The sequence below is a fragment of the Onychostoma macrolepis genome, chromosome 23 (genome assembly GCF_012432095.1).
Source record: "Onychostoma macrolepis isolate SWU-2019 chromosome 23, ASM1243209v1, whole genome shotgun sequence".
In the NCBI taxonomy this organism is placed as follows: Eukaryota; Metazoa; Chordata; class Actinopteri; order Cypriniformes; family Cyprinidae; genus Onychostoma; species Onychostoma macrolepis.
The window spans coordinates 1,235,093-1,250,112 of NC_081177.1; the positions used below are offsets into that span (position 1 = coordinate 1,235,093).

Sequence of the window (15,020 nt, forward strand, 5' to 3'; positions counted from 1 at the left end):
GTTTTTTGTTTTTTACCCAAAACTGAACAATTTATGAAATCAGACATATTTCTGTTAAAGGGGTGGTTTACTGCGATTTCACTATTGTCATTTTAAATAGTGTGTAATGTTGCTGTTGGTGCATGAACAGTATCTGCAAAGTTGCTGCGCTGAAAGTTCAAAGTAAGCGGAGATATCGTCTTTTAAAAATCAGGAAGTTTAATGCCTACAAAAACGACTCATATGGGACTACAACGAGATACTTCCCGGGTTGCATACGTAAAAAACCCATAAATTTGCATCAACCCCTCCCTCCGGAACATGCCAAAGAGGGGGCAAGGCCATGTTCTGCGGCTTTGTCGAAGAGGAAGAGTTATAGTGGAGAGTTGTAGTCATGCCGTCGAAACGGTGTTATTTTCACCCAGCTGTCAGGTCTTCTGTGTTCGGGCTTCCTACGGACGCTGTAGTTCGTCAACAATGGTTAAAATTTATGTTTGATTATGTTCCTGACAATTACAATCCTAATTTAGCTCTCGGTGCTGCGCATTTTACTGAAGACAGCTTCCAGAATCTACACGAGTTCAATGCCGGATTCACACAGAAACTATTACTAAAACATGGAGCGGTTACAACTTTAAAACCAGAGGCAGCAGTTGTTGGGCCACAACCTGTAAGTAAGATTTCATAATTTTAAATGTATTTGCATGTATAATTTCAGATGTAATATTTTAGTTTTATCAAGGACGTTAACAAATACCAACGCTGGCTTTAGTAGCCAGTTAGTTAAATGCTATTTTGTGTGTCTATGACAAACGCGTACAAACGCGTACAAACATGTTGGATTAATATGTAATCACAACAGCAAACTTCCATTCAGAAACGTTTTGTAAGAGCCGTGCTTGCGGAAGTTCTGCTTGACTCTCTTCATTACCGCTTTCTGGGTCTGATTCTGGCTCAAACTGATACGGCAATATTGACACCATTATTTGCATTTGACCGGAGCACATGCAACTGTCGCCGTGAAGGTAATGGGCGTGACGTTTCCGGACAATGTGCAGTACGCAGTTTAGCCAATCACAACACCGGCCCAACTAACCAATCTGAGCCCATCGCCTGTTTCTGAGGGAGTGGTTTCAGAGAATCAGGAAGTCAACCGGTCGTTCAAATGACAGAGGAGAAAGCGGCTTACAATAAACGTGAAATATATGAAAAATAAGGCGTTTCTTAACAAACGAAACTCGAAGACATGTTATATTGCACCCCATAAACACAATCAAGCAAAGAAAAAAAGCAGTAAACCACCCCTTTAAGTACTTGGTAATGTTTTCTACTATAGTGCCACTGAAAGGTTTAGGCTTTTTTGGCTTTTTTGATATTGGAATATTTTAAAATCTCAACAATCAATTACAGTGTTCTAATTTGATTCGGTCCAACATTTACATAGTAAATTCCTACAAATGTAAAATGATTCAGATGTAACCTGTAGCTGCAGCTTGGCGTCGCCCTCCTTGCCTCCCCCTCGGCTTGCCATGTCCTAAAAACTCCCTTTTAGAGGTCTGTGGAGGGTCTCCTACAGAGCGTGCACGTTTCCTCTCCACAGCTGCTGTCTGTGTGTTAGCGGGAATATTTCTTGTAAGACCGATGTTGTTAAAAATACTGGATCCAAAAACAGGTGATTAGTGAAAGGAAAACACAACATAGTGTGTTAATAAGGTGTTGAATGGCTTGAATGAACCTTGATTCTCCAAGTCTCTAACTCCAAAATATATTCCTTTTTCCAAAATATATTCCTTTTTCCAAAATATATTCCTTTTTCCAAAATATATTCCTTTTTCCAAAATATATTCCTTTTTCCAAAATATATTCCTTTTTCCAAAATATATTCCTTTTTCCAAAATATATTCCTTTTTCCAAAATATATTCCTTTTTCCAAAATATATTCCTTTTTCCAAAATATATTCCTTTTTCCAAAATATATTCCTTTTTCCAAAATATATTCCTTTTTCCAAAATATATTCCTTTTTCCAAAATATATTCCTTTTTCCAAAATATATTCCTTTTTCCAAAATATATTCCTTTTTCCAAAATATATTCCTTTTTCCAAAATATATTCCTTTTTCCAAAATATATTCCTTTTTCCAAAATATATTTGCATGTATAATTTCAGATGTAATATTTTAGTTTTATCAAGGACGTTAACAATACCAACGCTGGCTTTAGTAGCCAGTTAGTTAAATGCTATTTTGTGTGTCTATGACAAACGCGTACAAACATGTTGGACCCGAATTTGTAATTATGTACTAATTTTGTAAATGTATTTTCCATGTATACTTTATGACGTAATTTTTCAATTTGATCAAGAACGTAAACAAGCCAACGCTGTTTGGTTTTAGTAGCCAGTTAGTTAAATGCTATTTTGTGTGTCTATGACAAACGCGTACAAACATGTTGGACCCGAATTTGTAATTATGTACTAATTTTGTAAATGTATTTTCCATGTATACTTTATGACGTAATTTTTCAATTTGATCAAGAACGTAAACAAGCCAACGCTGTTTGGTTTTAGTAGCCAGTTAGTTCGATGCTATTTTGTGTGTCTATGACAAACGCGTACAAACATGTTGGATTAATATGTAATCACAACAGCAAACTTCCATTCAGAAACGTTTGTAAGAGCCGTGCTTGCGGAAGTTCTGCTTGACTCTCTTCATTACCGCTTTCTGGGTCTGATTCTGGCTCAAACTGATACGGCAATATTGACACCATTATTTACATTTGACCGGAGCACATGCAACTGTCGCCGTGAAGGTAATGGGCGTGAAGTTTCCGGACAATGTGCAGTACGCAGTTTAGCCAATCACAACACACCGGCCCAACTAACCAATCTGAGCCCATCGCCTGTTTCTGAGGGAGTGGTTTCAGAGAATCAGGAAGTCAACCGGTCGTTCAAATGACAGAGGAGAAAGCGGCTTACAATAAACGTGAAATATATGAAAAATAAGGCGTTTCTTAACAAACGAAACACGAAGACATGTTATATTGCACCCCCTAAACACAATCAAGCAAAGAAAAAAAGCAGTAAACCACCCCTTTAAGTACTTGGTAATGTTTTCTACTATAGTGCCACTGAAAGGTTTAGGCTTTTTTGGCTTTTTTGATATTGGAATATTTTAAACGCTCAACAATCAATTACAGTGTTCTAATTTGATTCGGTCCAACATTTACATAGTAAATTCCTACAAATGTAAAATGATTCAGATGTAACCTGTAGCTGCAGCTTGGCGTCGCCCTCCTTGCCTCCCCCTCGGCTTGCCATGTCCTAAAAACTCCCTTTTAGAGGTCTGTGGAGGGTCTCCTACAGAGCGTGCACGTTTCCTCTCCACAGCTGCTGTCTGTGTGTTAGCGGGAATATTTCTTGTAAGACCGATGTTGTTAAAAATACTGGATCCAAAAACAGGTGATTAGTGAAAGGAAAACACAACATAGTGTGTTAATAAGGTGTTGAATGGCTTGAATGAACCTTGATTCTCCAAGTCTCTCTAACTCCAAAATATATTCCTTTTTCCAAAATATATTCCCTCAGTTACACAAGCCAAAGAGCATTATGTTAATGCATCATGCAATGTACCTGCATGTAATCTTCTGCACTCATTCATCCTTCTACATTCAGCACATTTTTACTTTAATTTGTCACCCATCCACATGTTCAAGTATAAATTGATTGAGGTATATAAAAACTCTTACCCTGGCTTCAGCTAGAACACGGTCTAGTTTCAGTTCAAGAGCCACGCGTCTCCCCTCTTGGTAGTGAGGATCCTGGGAGTCAAGTTTACGTTTGGAGGCCATTGCAACGCAAACTGATACAGACAGACAGATGAACACAGAGCCAGACAGACAGACGCAAACAAACAGACAGATGTACTGTATACAGAGAGGCTGCGATAGATGGATAGATGGATAGATAGATAGATAGATGGATAGATAGATAGATAGATAGATAGATAGATAGATAGATAGATAGATAGATAGATAGATAGATAGATAGATAGATAGATAGATGGATAGAGATAGAGGTTGGCTCTTAAAAGTGCCTGTGGGTACGTTTTGATTACTTTATGATTACATGAATAATTTACTGTCATTGTGTGAATATGTAATCCATGAGAAAGTAACAGGCATTTGATTATTGGCATTTTAGAATGTAATATACTCTAATTACAAGTACTGAATATTTGTAATCTGGATTACATGTAATCAGTTACTCTCCAGCACTCACTTGATGCAGATGAAGTTGTTTTCTTCAGTTTCAGGGCGGCTGATCCAGAGCTGATCACGGGTCAGAATGGCTCCGGATCTGACCGTATAAACGCAGTCGTCCAGTCCAATGTCGTAATCAGAAGCCCACTAATTGTAGCACATGGTGTGACCGCTGACCCAGAACCAGAGTTCCAGTATGCGGGAGTGACGCAGACCCAGCCACACATGAGCAGAGGAGGCGTTTGCTTTCATGAACAAGATCTTCACCCATCGCTGCATCTGCTCTGAATCCACCGACACCAGGTCCATGTCCCTTTCTCTGCAGTATCTCAGAGCTTCAGGCCACGTCTTATTCTCTCGGATCAGAACCAGTTTATCTGGAAACACAAACAGAAATTGAAGCATTTAAACACAGCTCATATGAAGAGTGCTGAGTTAAAGCAGCAGGGTTTCCCAAACAGGCTTCCTGAGTTTATGAAAACCTAATAATTAATGAAACACTTGAATGAGAATACATGTATTTAAATGATGCTGCACAATTAATCTAAATTAATCTGAAATTGCAATATAGCTTCCCTTACCAAAAAGTAGTATACTTCAAGTTTATTTTATTAAGTATACTTAAGTAAAGTTCAAGTATGTTTTTAAGTATACTTTATGTAGTAAGAACACAAATATCAGTGTACTAGTAGTATACTCGTAAGTGTACTATTTCAATACTCCTTGGGACTAAATTGGCCCACTTTCTAGTATATAAAAGTACACTTTTAAGTATACTTTAAGTATAACAGTAGTAAACTTTGAGTACACAACTAGTTTACATCAATGTTTTAGCTTGTACTGCAACTATACTAAAAATGTCAGGCCCCTGGACTGTTTTGTTGTGTTTTTGCTCCCCATGTGTTCCGTGTGACCCAGTTTCTGTCTCCCTTTGATTGTTGATTTGATTCCAGGTATGTCTCCTTTCGTCCCTCGTTATCCTGTGTATTTAAGGTCTTGTCCATTCAGTTAGTGTTTGTTGGGTCTACTTTGTCATGTTTGTGTGTCTCCAGCCGTTTCCTGTGTGAATTCCCTTTGTTTGGATTATATTAAAGACTGTTGAAATTGATTCCTTGTCTCCTCGCTCCTTCCATCACAGGTTGTGACAAAAAGTTGACTTATAGGTATACTGATAGTTTGCTAATTAAATACATGTAGTAGTATTTTAGTACACTTTGCAGTATAGTCTTCGTAAACTACTAGTTTAGTAGTTTTATACTGCAAGTATACTCGTAAGTTTTCTTTAAGTCAACTTTACATCATACTTTAAGTATACTACTATGCCCCTATTTAGGTATTAATTTGTATATATTTTGTAAATGAATATCTGAACATACAAAACACCAAAAGAAAGAACAGGGTATCTGCTTGTAAACAATATTTTATTCTAGCTTCATGCGTTCTTTTTTAAACACTTGAATGTGGGTAAGTTTCATAAAAAAAAAAGAAATAAACAACATTTTGAACAAAATGCTGAAAAGACTATGAATTGGATTCTGAATGATATAATCAAAACGTAGATGAAGTCGATCAACACCCCAAAGCTAGACAGTCATTATTACCTCTTCATTGGTCGAAATTTTATTCCATAACATTACACAGTTTTGATGCTGTTTTATATCTGATGATCGTGTTAGATTATGGCCGTTTCCCAAACGGAAGGCTGCATCCTCCGGAGGTCACATTTGTAGGCTGCATACGTCATCAAGCCTGGTTTATTTCAGTTAACAACAGCCTGGGTTTACCAAAGAAAACCTGCTCCCGATCAAGTTAGGTTCACAGAGTAAGTTACCATGGTAACTGACTCCGAGTATAAGTTACCTCTCTTTCAGAAACGGGCTTGACTTACCCTGCTTTCTTGGGTTTGACAAACCTCCCATTTTGAAACTGAAAACCCAGAGTTTCCCTCATTTCAGGGTTAACGTACTCAAGAGATTTTCACTTAACCTCCTTTCTGAAACGGGCCCCAGTTCATGGTTAAGACTAGAAGGGATACGAATGGCGCGACTGGACATGCGTCCATCAAAACAGCGTAATTTTTGTCACACTGTACACCAATAATTACTATTTTTCATTATTGTAAGGGGTAGGTTTATGTTTGGGGTAGGTGTAGACGTTAATAAAACACAATCTAATAGGTAGAAAATTCAATTTCACAGTCCGTTTCTGGTCGGAGTTGTATTCCTTCTAACCACAACCCCAGTTCATGTGCCGCTTCAACAATACAGTGATCGGTCACGACACATTAAAGAGCCACAAAACAGTATTTATTGTTTGAATTTCTTAAAAAATTACAAAATTTGAAAGCTGAGACCTAGTTTCATACCAGAAGTAACATGCTCAGTGTTGTCTGTTGGCGTGTTGTTAGTTTGCTCTTTGCTTCATGATGTATTTTTTACTGCGTGAGAATATGGTGTATAAATCATCCTCTTTGCAGATGATTTAGTCATTCTGTCAAAAACAAAAGAGGGACTACAACAGCTCCTCGACATCATTTCAGTCAAACATGGGCTCTTAAAATGAATCTAACAAAAATAATGATTTTTCAAAAGAGGCCCAGGTGTAAGGAAAATAAATACACATTCAGAGCAGGAAACCAGGTCCTCCAACACACTCATGAATACACCTATCTGGGACTAAAAATCAGCTCACCAGGAAACTTCAATCTGGCTGAGAGTCTTCTACATGATCAAAAATACAATTCAGTATGAAATTCCAATTCAAACCTGGCTAAAAATCCTAAAAGCAGTAATCGAACCAATTGCACTATATGGCAGTGAGATATGCGGACCTCTAAAAACCCAAGATTTCTCTAAATGGGAAAAAGAAGAAATTGAAATTATGCACACCCAAATTTGTAAAAATATCTTAAAAGTTAACAGAGCAACCCCAAACAACTCGTGCAGAGCTGAATTAGGACAATACCCACTATTAATTAATATTCAAAAGAGAGCTGTTCCAGCAGCACCTGACATGCAGTGATCCGAGCTCTTACCAGGCTGAAGCCCTGCAGTGGCAGGAGCAGAACCTGCAGAAGAGTGCACTTTTACAGCTGGTACTCACACTACACCCAAACCAGCACAGCACCATCAGGCCCAACTAAATCACACAGTTACAAAAACAAAACTACACTGCCTATTGGAAAGATGCCACTAAAATACAAAAGAAGATGGAGCTGTATTTACACCTGAAGAGAGACTACAAACCAGCAGAATACCAGAGCTGTGTAAAAGATCACAAATTAAGAAAGACATAGCATTGGCATTGTTGGACATAGCAACAGTATCTAAGGAGGGCGGGTTTTTGCAAACAGCCAATTGCATCTAAACCTCTCTACTTAACTTTAGGTCATGCATATCCGCCATGTTTGCTTTTTTTTGTTGTTGTTGTAGTTTTTATGTAGTTTTTTCAAGTATGTATTTCTGAACTGAATCCTTCACTAAAAAGCAGTGGATTGTGAACAATATTAGCCATAAGACTGTGCACAGATCCACACTTCAAAAATCTACCTGAAATAATAGACCATCCGGGGACTTTTGGCACACTCTGTTCAACATACTGTGCTTTGGGAAACACTTATTCTCAACTCACATACTATTTAGGACGGACAGTATGAACATTGGGACCCATCAGTCAGAAGCCAGTTATTCTCTGGCCAGAAAGTGAACCTCTTTATTCTGCCCAGGTTTAATGATTTTCAAGCTGTGTGTGCTTACTGATTATATAATAATGAGCTAACGAGCTGTCCAGGTGTCACAAATAGTTTTCTGTTTGGCTTTAAAAGTCCTGGTTTGGTTGGAACTATATGTATATTCTCTTTGGCTGTTTTAGTGGTTAAATTTGTGTTAAAAATGGGCTTGATTGAACTTACTCTTTTGGTGTTTCTGTATCACCAGTTGGTATGGCAAGGTGAGTTTTAATGTTTTATTCTTTGTTTGGTTGTAGGAATTTTTGTTTCAATATGTGTGTTCTCACAATATTAGTGATTAGAAGAGCCAATCGTTTTATTCACTCATTTGGAATCATTCATCAAAATGAACTAATATAGCTTTTCTTTTTCTTTCCCAAAAGTAGCTTTCATTTGGGTAGTATCAAGTGATATTTTCAACAGCCAAATTGCACAAACGTGTCCACTTTTGCAATCTTGCTCCTACTCTGAACCTAGAAGTCTTTTATAATGCAGTTAAAAATAACTTGAGAAATATTAATTACTTGGCTCCCCAAGTCTCTCGTTCGTTTGTCATCACTGCTTTGTATTCAGCTCTATAGCTTAACATGGCTCTTTACATTACTACAAGATTGCTTCAGATTCAGAAACCAAGTATCACCCATCACTCCAGGAGTAAAGTAATGAGATTATAACGTTTTTGCATTAAATTTGAGTTAACTTGCTTTGTTCTCTCTACAGACAATCCACTGAATGGCCACAGTAACTTGGTTGGTGCATCTATTTCTGTCCCCCTGCGAGTCACCTTGAGCCAGGATGCCGAGTCTCCTAACGTCACCTTGAGCCAGGATGCTGCTCCTAACGTCACCTTGAGCCAGGATGCTGCTCCTAACGTCACCTTGAGCCAGGATGCTGCTCCTAACGTCACCTTGAGCCAGGATGCTGCTCCTAACGTCACCTTGAGCCAGGATGCTGCTCCTAACGTCACCTTGAGCCAGGATGCCGAGTCTCCTAACGTCACCTTGAGCCAGGATGCCGAGTCTCCTAACGTCACCTTGAGCCAGGATGCCGAGTCTCCTAACGTCACCTTGAGCCAGGATGCCGAGTCTCCTAACGTCACCTTGAGCCAGGATGCCGAGTCTCCTAACGTCACCTTGAGCCCGGATGCCGAGTCTCCTAACGCGTCACCTTGAGCCCGGATGCCGAGTCTCCTAACGTCACCTTGAGCCCGGATGCCGAGTCTCCTAACGTCACCTTGAGCCCGGATGCCGAGTCTCCTAACGTCACCTTGAGCCCGGATGCCGAGTCTCCTAACGTCACCTTGAGCCCGGATGCCGAGTCTCCTAACGTCACCTTGAGCCAGGATTCCGAGTCTCCTAACGTCACCTTGAGCCAGGATTCCGAGTCTCCTAACGTCACCTTGAGCCAGGATTCCGAGTCTCCTAACGTCCACCTTGAGCCAGGATTCCGAGTCTCCTAACGTCACCTTGAGCCAGGATTCCGAGTCTCCTAACGCCACCTTGAGCCAGGATTCCGAGTCTCCTAACGTCACCTTGAGCCAGGATTCCGAGTCTCCTAACGTCCACCTTGAGCCAGGATTCCGAGTCTCCTAACGTCACCTTGAGCCAGGATTCCGAGTCTCCTAACGTCACCTTGAGCCAGGATTCCGAGTCTCCTAACGCGTCACCTTGAGCCAGGATTCCGAGTCTCCTAACGTCACCTTGAGCCAGGATTCCGAGTCTCCTAACGCCACCTTGAGCCAGGATTCCGAGTCTCCTAACGTCACCTTGAGCCAGGATTCCGAGTCTCCTAACGCCACCTTGAGCCAGGATTCCGAGTCTCCTAACGCCACCTTGAGCCAGGATTCGAGTCTCCTAACGTCACCTTGAGCCAGGATTCCGAGTCTCCTAACGCCACCTTGAGCCAGGATTCCGAGTCTCCTAACGTCCACCTTGAGCCAGGATTCCGAGTCTCCTAACGCCACCTTGAGCCAGGATTCCGAGGTCTCCTAACGTCACCTTGAGCCAGGATTCCGAGTCTCCTAACGCCACCTTGAGCCAGGATTCCGAGTCTCCTAACGTCACCTTGAGCCAGGATTCCGAGTCTCCTAACGTCACCTTGAGCCAGGATTCCGAGTCTCCTAACGTCACCTTGAGCCAGGATTCCGAGTCTCCTAACGTCACCTTGAGCCAGGATTCCGAGTCTCCTAACGACACCTTGAGCCAGGATTCCGAGTCTCCTAACGTCACCTTGAGCCAGGATTCCGAGTCTCCTAACGCCACCTTGAGCCAGGATTCCGAGTCTCCTAACGTCACCTTGAGCCAGGATTCCGAGTCTCCTAACGCCACCTTGAGCCAGGATTCCGAGTCTCCTAACGCCACCTTGAGCCAGGATTCCGAGTCTCCTAACGTCACCTTGAGCCAGGATTCCGAGTCTCCTAACGCCACCTTGAGCCAGGATTCCAGTCTCCTAACGTCACCTTGAGCCAGGATTCCGAGTCTCCTAACGTCACCTTGAGCCAGGATTCCGAGTCTCCTAACGTCACCTTGAGCCAGGATTCCGAGTCTCCTAACGTCACCTTGAGCCAGGATTCCGAGTCTCCTAACGTCACCTTGAGCCAGGATTCCGAGTCTCCTAACGTCACCTTGAGCCAGGATTCCGAGTCTCCTAACGTCACCTTGAGCCAGGATTCCGAGGCTCCTAACGTCACCTTGAGCCAGGATGCTTTTCCTAACGTCACCTTGAGCCAGGATTCCGAGTCTCCTAACGTCACCTTGAGTCCTTCTGATGAATAAGTTTCAACTGTTGTCTATTTGCATGTTCTCAAACGTGTTCTTGTGTAACCAAATAAAAATCTGGTTTTCAATGGTTTGTCTTGTGTGCACTAATTGCAGTCACTAATGTATGAATCTAAAAAGGAAAAAAAATTGAAACCTTGGTTTCTTCACTTTTTTTTTTTTTTTTTAAATTTTGTATAGATGTGTAAAAGCGCCCCCTACTGTATGACGATAAGAACACAGGTTCTAGGAGCACATGTATAGCTCAAATATATTTAGACTACTTGTAAGTAGAAGTATACTTGTCATTTTAAGTATATTTCTGAGAAGTACATAAAAAGTAGACAGTCTACTTTCCTAATTTTTAGTTTAAAAGTATACTAATAGCACACTCGAATAAACTCTTTTGTTAGGGTGACTATCAAACAAGTCTGTTGCATTGCGTGTTTCAGAGTGAAGTGTGACTAATGTAGAAACGAGCATAGAAATCAATTTACGACTGAGTTCACATCTGATTTATGAAACATTCGTATGCTGCCAATCTCATCGTACGAATGATCACACATTGATAAATGTGGCGGCTGAAAACAGTCGTTGTTTGAATATCACGCCCCTAACAACTTACTTACTGCCCATAGCGCCGAAGGCGCAAAGGGCAGCAACGAAATCCTTCCACTTCTGCAGGTCGCGGGCCAGTTTGCCTATCGTTCCCCAGGTGTGGTGGTAGCTTTTCAGTTCTTGTTCCACCGTTCGTCTCCAGGTGGTCTTTGGCCGTCCTCTCTTCCTCTTTCCATCTGGTGTCCAGTGTAGGGCTGTTTTGATGATGGAGCCGTCTTCTCTCCGCAGCACATGTCCAATCCATCGCCAACGTCTTTTCATGATTGTTGTAGCCATGTCTTCTTGTTTGCAGCAATACAGTAGGTCTTCATTAGAGATTTTGTTTGGCCAGAATACCTTGAGTATTCTCCTGAGGCTCTTGGTATGGAATGTGGACAGCTTGATGAGGTCTTGTTGCGTCATTCGCCAGCACTCTGCTCCGTAGAGGAGTACTGGTACAACACAGCTGTTGTAGAGTTTTAGCTTAGTGTTCACGCTAAATTGTGAGGACTTCCAGATGTTATTCATGCTGATGAAGGCATTCCTTGCTTTATTCAGTCTGTTCTGAATATCCATCTTACTTCCACCATCTGGTGTAATGATGCTGCCTAAGTACACAAAGCTTTCAGTAAAGGGGAGATCGTTGTTGTTGACTTTGATGGGAGCTTGTATAGCGGTATTCATGGTCATTACTTCTGATTTCTTCCGGCTGATCCTAAGGCCAACTTGGGAACTGTACTGGTTCAATCTGTCTGTCTTGTCCTGCATATGCTGATAGGTGTGAGAGATCAGTGCCAAGTCATCGGCAAAGTCCAAATCTTCAAGTGTGGAGAAAGGCGTCCATCTGATGCCGGTATTTCCTGTCTCTGTCGTGCGTCGCATCACCCAGTCAATGACGAGATTGAAGAGTAACGCAGACATCACGCAGCCTTGCCGGACTCCTGTTGTCACTTCAAACCAAATGTCACTTCCTCCTACACAACAGCTATAATTATTGTAGAAACTCTTGATGAGTTTCACCATATGATTTGGGATTCCGTAAGCCCTCAAAATGCGCCACAAGCTGTCTCTGTGTACACTATCAAAGGCTTTCTCAAAGTCTATGAAATTCACGTGGAGTTGCCTTTGCCATTCTGCACTCTGTTCTATGATGTTTCGCAGAGTAAAAATCAATTCTGTACAGCTCCTGCCTTTTCTGAATCCTGCCTGTTCCTTTCTAAATGTTGTATCAACTGCCGTAGATATTCTGCTTATGATTACTTTGGCAAGGATCTTGCTAGGAATTGAGAGAAGGGTGATACCGCGCCAATTGTTGCAGTCACTGAGGGTGCCCTTCTTTGGGATCTTGATAATCACCCCTTTGGTCCAGTCCTCAGGTACGCAGGCTTCTGTTCAAATTATTCTGAAAAGTGGTTCCAGTATTCCAGCTGCTGTTTCTGGACCTATCTTGAATAGCTCTGCATTCAATTTGTCTTGACCTGGGGCTTTATTGTTCTTCAGTTTTTTAATGGCCGTTACAATTTCTTCTTTGGTAGGGGGTTCAATGTTGATGTCTAGGTCTATCTCTCTTTCTGTAATATCAGCACCTTCCTCTGGTGGTTCTCTGTTCAGTACTCCTCTAAAATGTTCAGCCCAGCGTGCGTCTTGTTCCGCTTGAGTTATGAGAAGTTTTCCTTCCTTATCTTTGATGGGTAAGTTGACTGTAGAGTGGTACTTGCCGCATACTTGCTTGGTAATTCTGTATAACTGGCTTTGTTCTCCTCGGACTGCAGCACTCTCCGCCTCTCTTGTGAGTTCTTCAACAAAAGCACGACGGTCAGCGCGCACCATCCTCTTCACTATCTTGTTGGCCTCACTGTATTGCTGCTTATATTTTTCCTGCAGTCTTTCTGATCGAGTACTGATCATCTGGCTCTTTAGTTTGCGTCTTTCTTCTATAACTTTCCAGGTGTTAAGCTTGATCCATTCTTTTGATCGTTTCTTCTCTCTGTAGCCCAGGCATTCCTCTGCACTCTGTTGGTAAACAGTCCTGATGTTATTATAGACTGTGTTGATATTGTCTGCATTGATTTCTGTGTCTAGATCTTGTAGCGCTTGGAACCTGTTCCTCACTTGTGTGACAAAAATGTGTTTCATGTGTGGGTCCTTTAGCTTCTGAATGTCGAATTTTCGCTGAACGTGTACTTTGTTTTGTGCTTTCCGGAGCTTAAGTCTCAACACTGCTGTTACCAGTTGATGGTCACTTCCAACGTCTGCCCCTCGCTTTACTCTCACATCTAGCAGTGATCCTCTCCACATTCCATTGATAAGTAGATGGTCGATCTGGTTCTTGTCTCTGTTGTTGGGCGAGTACCAAGTCAACTTGTGTATGTCGCGGTGTGGGAACAAGGTGCCTCCAACAACCAGGTTGTTGGTTGTGCAAAACTCTAACAGCCTTTCTCCGTTCTCATTCATCGTCCCGCATCCATGTATTCCCATTACACGCTCGTTGTTGGTGTTGGCGCTCCCGATCTTTGCATTCAGGTCGCCTATGATGATCATCACGTCATGCCGTGGTGTTGACTTGACTTCTGCCTCTAACTGTTCATAAAAGAGGTCTTTCACTTCATCATTACTATCGTTGGTTGGACTGTAGCATTGGATTATAGTCATATTCACCTGCTTTCCTTTTACTCTCATTTTCATTATTCTGCTGTTGACAGGTTTCCATTCTATCAGGCTCCTTTCCACTCCTTTACTCAAGATGATGGCAACTCCTTTTTCATGCTGATTGTCCTCCCTTCCTGAATATAGAACTGTCTCTCCTGTTGATGTTGACACTGTTCCTGATCCAGTCCATCTGCTTTCGCTAATGCCCAAAATGTGTAAATTGTATCGGCGCATCTCTGCTGTTACTGCCCGTTTGGTACATTGTACGGACGTTCCAAAACCTATCCTTGTCTTGGTTTTGGTATTCAAGACCTCTATCTTCCTGTCAGTGACTTCCTCAAGAAGGCTTTCACCACTGCCATTCATACAAATCCCCTGAGGTGACTCTAGAGGTCCGTCGCACCTGCTTGTGTATATTGACTTTGTTGCGGTTTCCGTAACCAGTAGATGTTTTCTAGGGCAGAGTGGTTAGCCCTGCGCCGAACCCCCAACCTGGAGGACCAAGGACCACGCTTTGTCTAGCCTCTACCCTTCAACCTGTCTGGCATGGGAGACCCTACCAGGAGCACGAAGCTCCAGCCAGCATAGCTCTCCGAGTCTCTGAGACATGCAAGCCCCCCAACCACTGCAAGGTGGTGGTCCGTTGGGAGGGCCCCTGACAACACCTTGGTTTAAAAGCCTCACCCGTAGACTTTACGACACGAAACCTGGCCAACAAGAAGTAATCTCATGAAAGAGAAATTGATCTTACTCCAAAAACACCCTTTAACCTTGTAATTGCAAACAAATAGGCTACGTTAATTTATATGTAATTTATATTAAAATACCGGTAAATATAAACATTTACATCCCCTCACTCCACAACAAGTCCTTTAAATTTAACGGTATTCAGAACAGAAGAATGGAAAATAAGTACCGTATTGTCCCGAATATAAGACGTGCCTGATTATAAGACGACCCCCCCTTTTTCCAGATGTACCTTTTGGAAAAAGGCTTTTTGAAAACCAAATCTTGTTTTTTTCTCTCTCTGTAAAACACATTTATTCTTAAATTAT

At 41.7% G+C, this 15,020-nt stretch overlaps 1 protein-coding gene across 1 annotated transcript in view; it reads right to left on the bottom strand.

Moving 5' to 3' along the window:
• Positions 1 to 7,210: 7,210 nt before the first annotated feature.
• Positions 7,211 to 15,020, bottom strand: part of LOC131532229 (uncharacterized) — a 136,736-nt gene continuing 128,926 nt past the window's right edge. Inside the window, exons 16-20 of the mRNA XM_058763739.1 lie at positions 9,994 to 10,191; positions 9,131 to 9,328; positions 8,841 to 9,095; positions 8,682 to 8,747; positions 7,211 to 7,303 (exon numbers count right to left, since the gene is read on the bottom strand). Coding sequence (XP_058619722.1) covers positions 7,211 to 7,303; positions 8,682 to 8,747; positions 8,841 to 9,095; positions 9,131 to 9,328; positions 9,994 to 10,191 — 810 coding nt within the window. The remainder of the gene's footprint in view (positions 7,304 to 8,681; positions 8,748 to 8,840; positions 9,096 to 9,130; positions 9,329 to 9,993; positions 10,192 to 15,020) is intronic.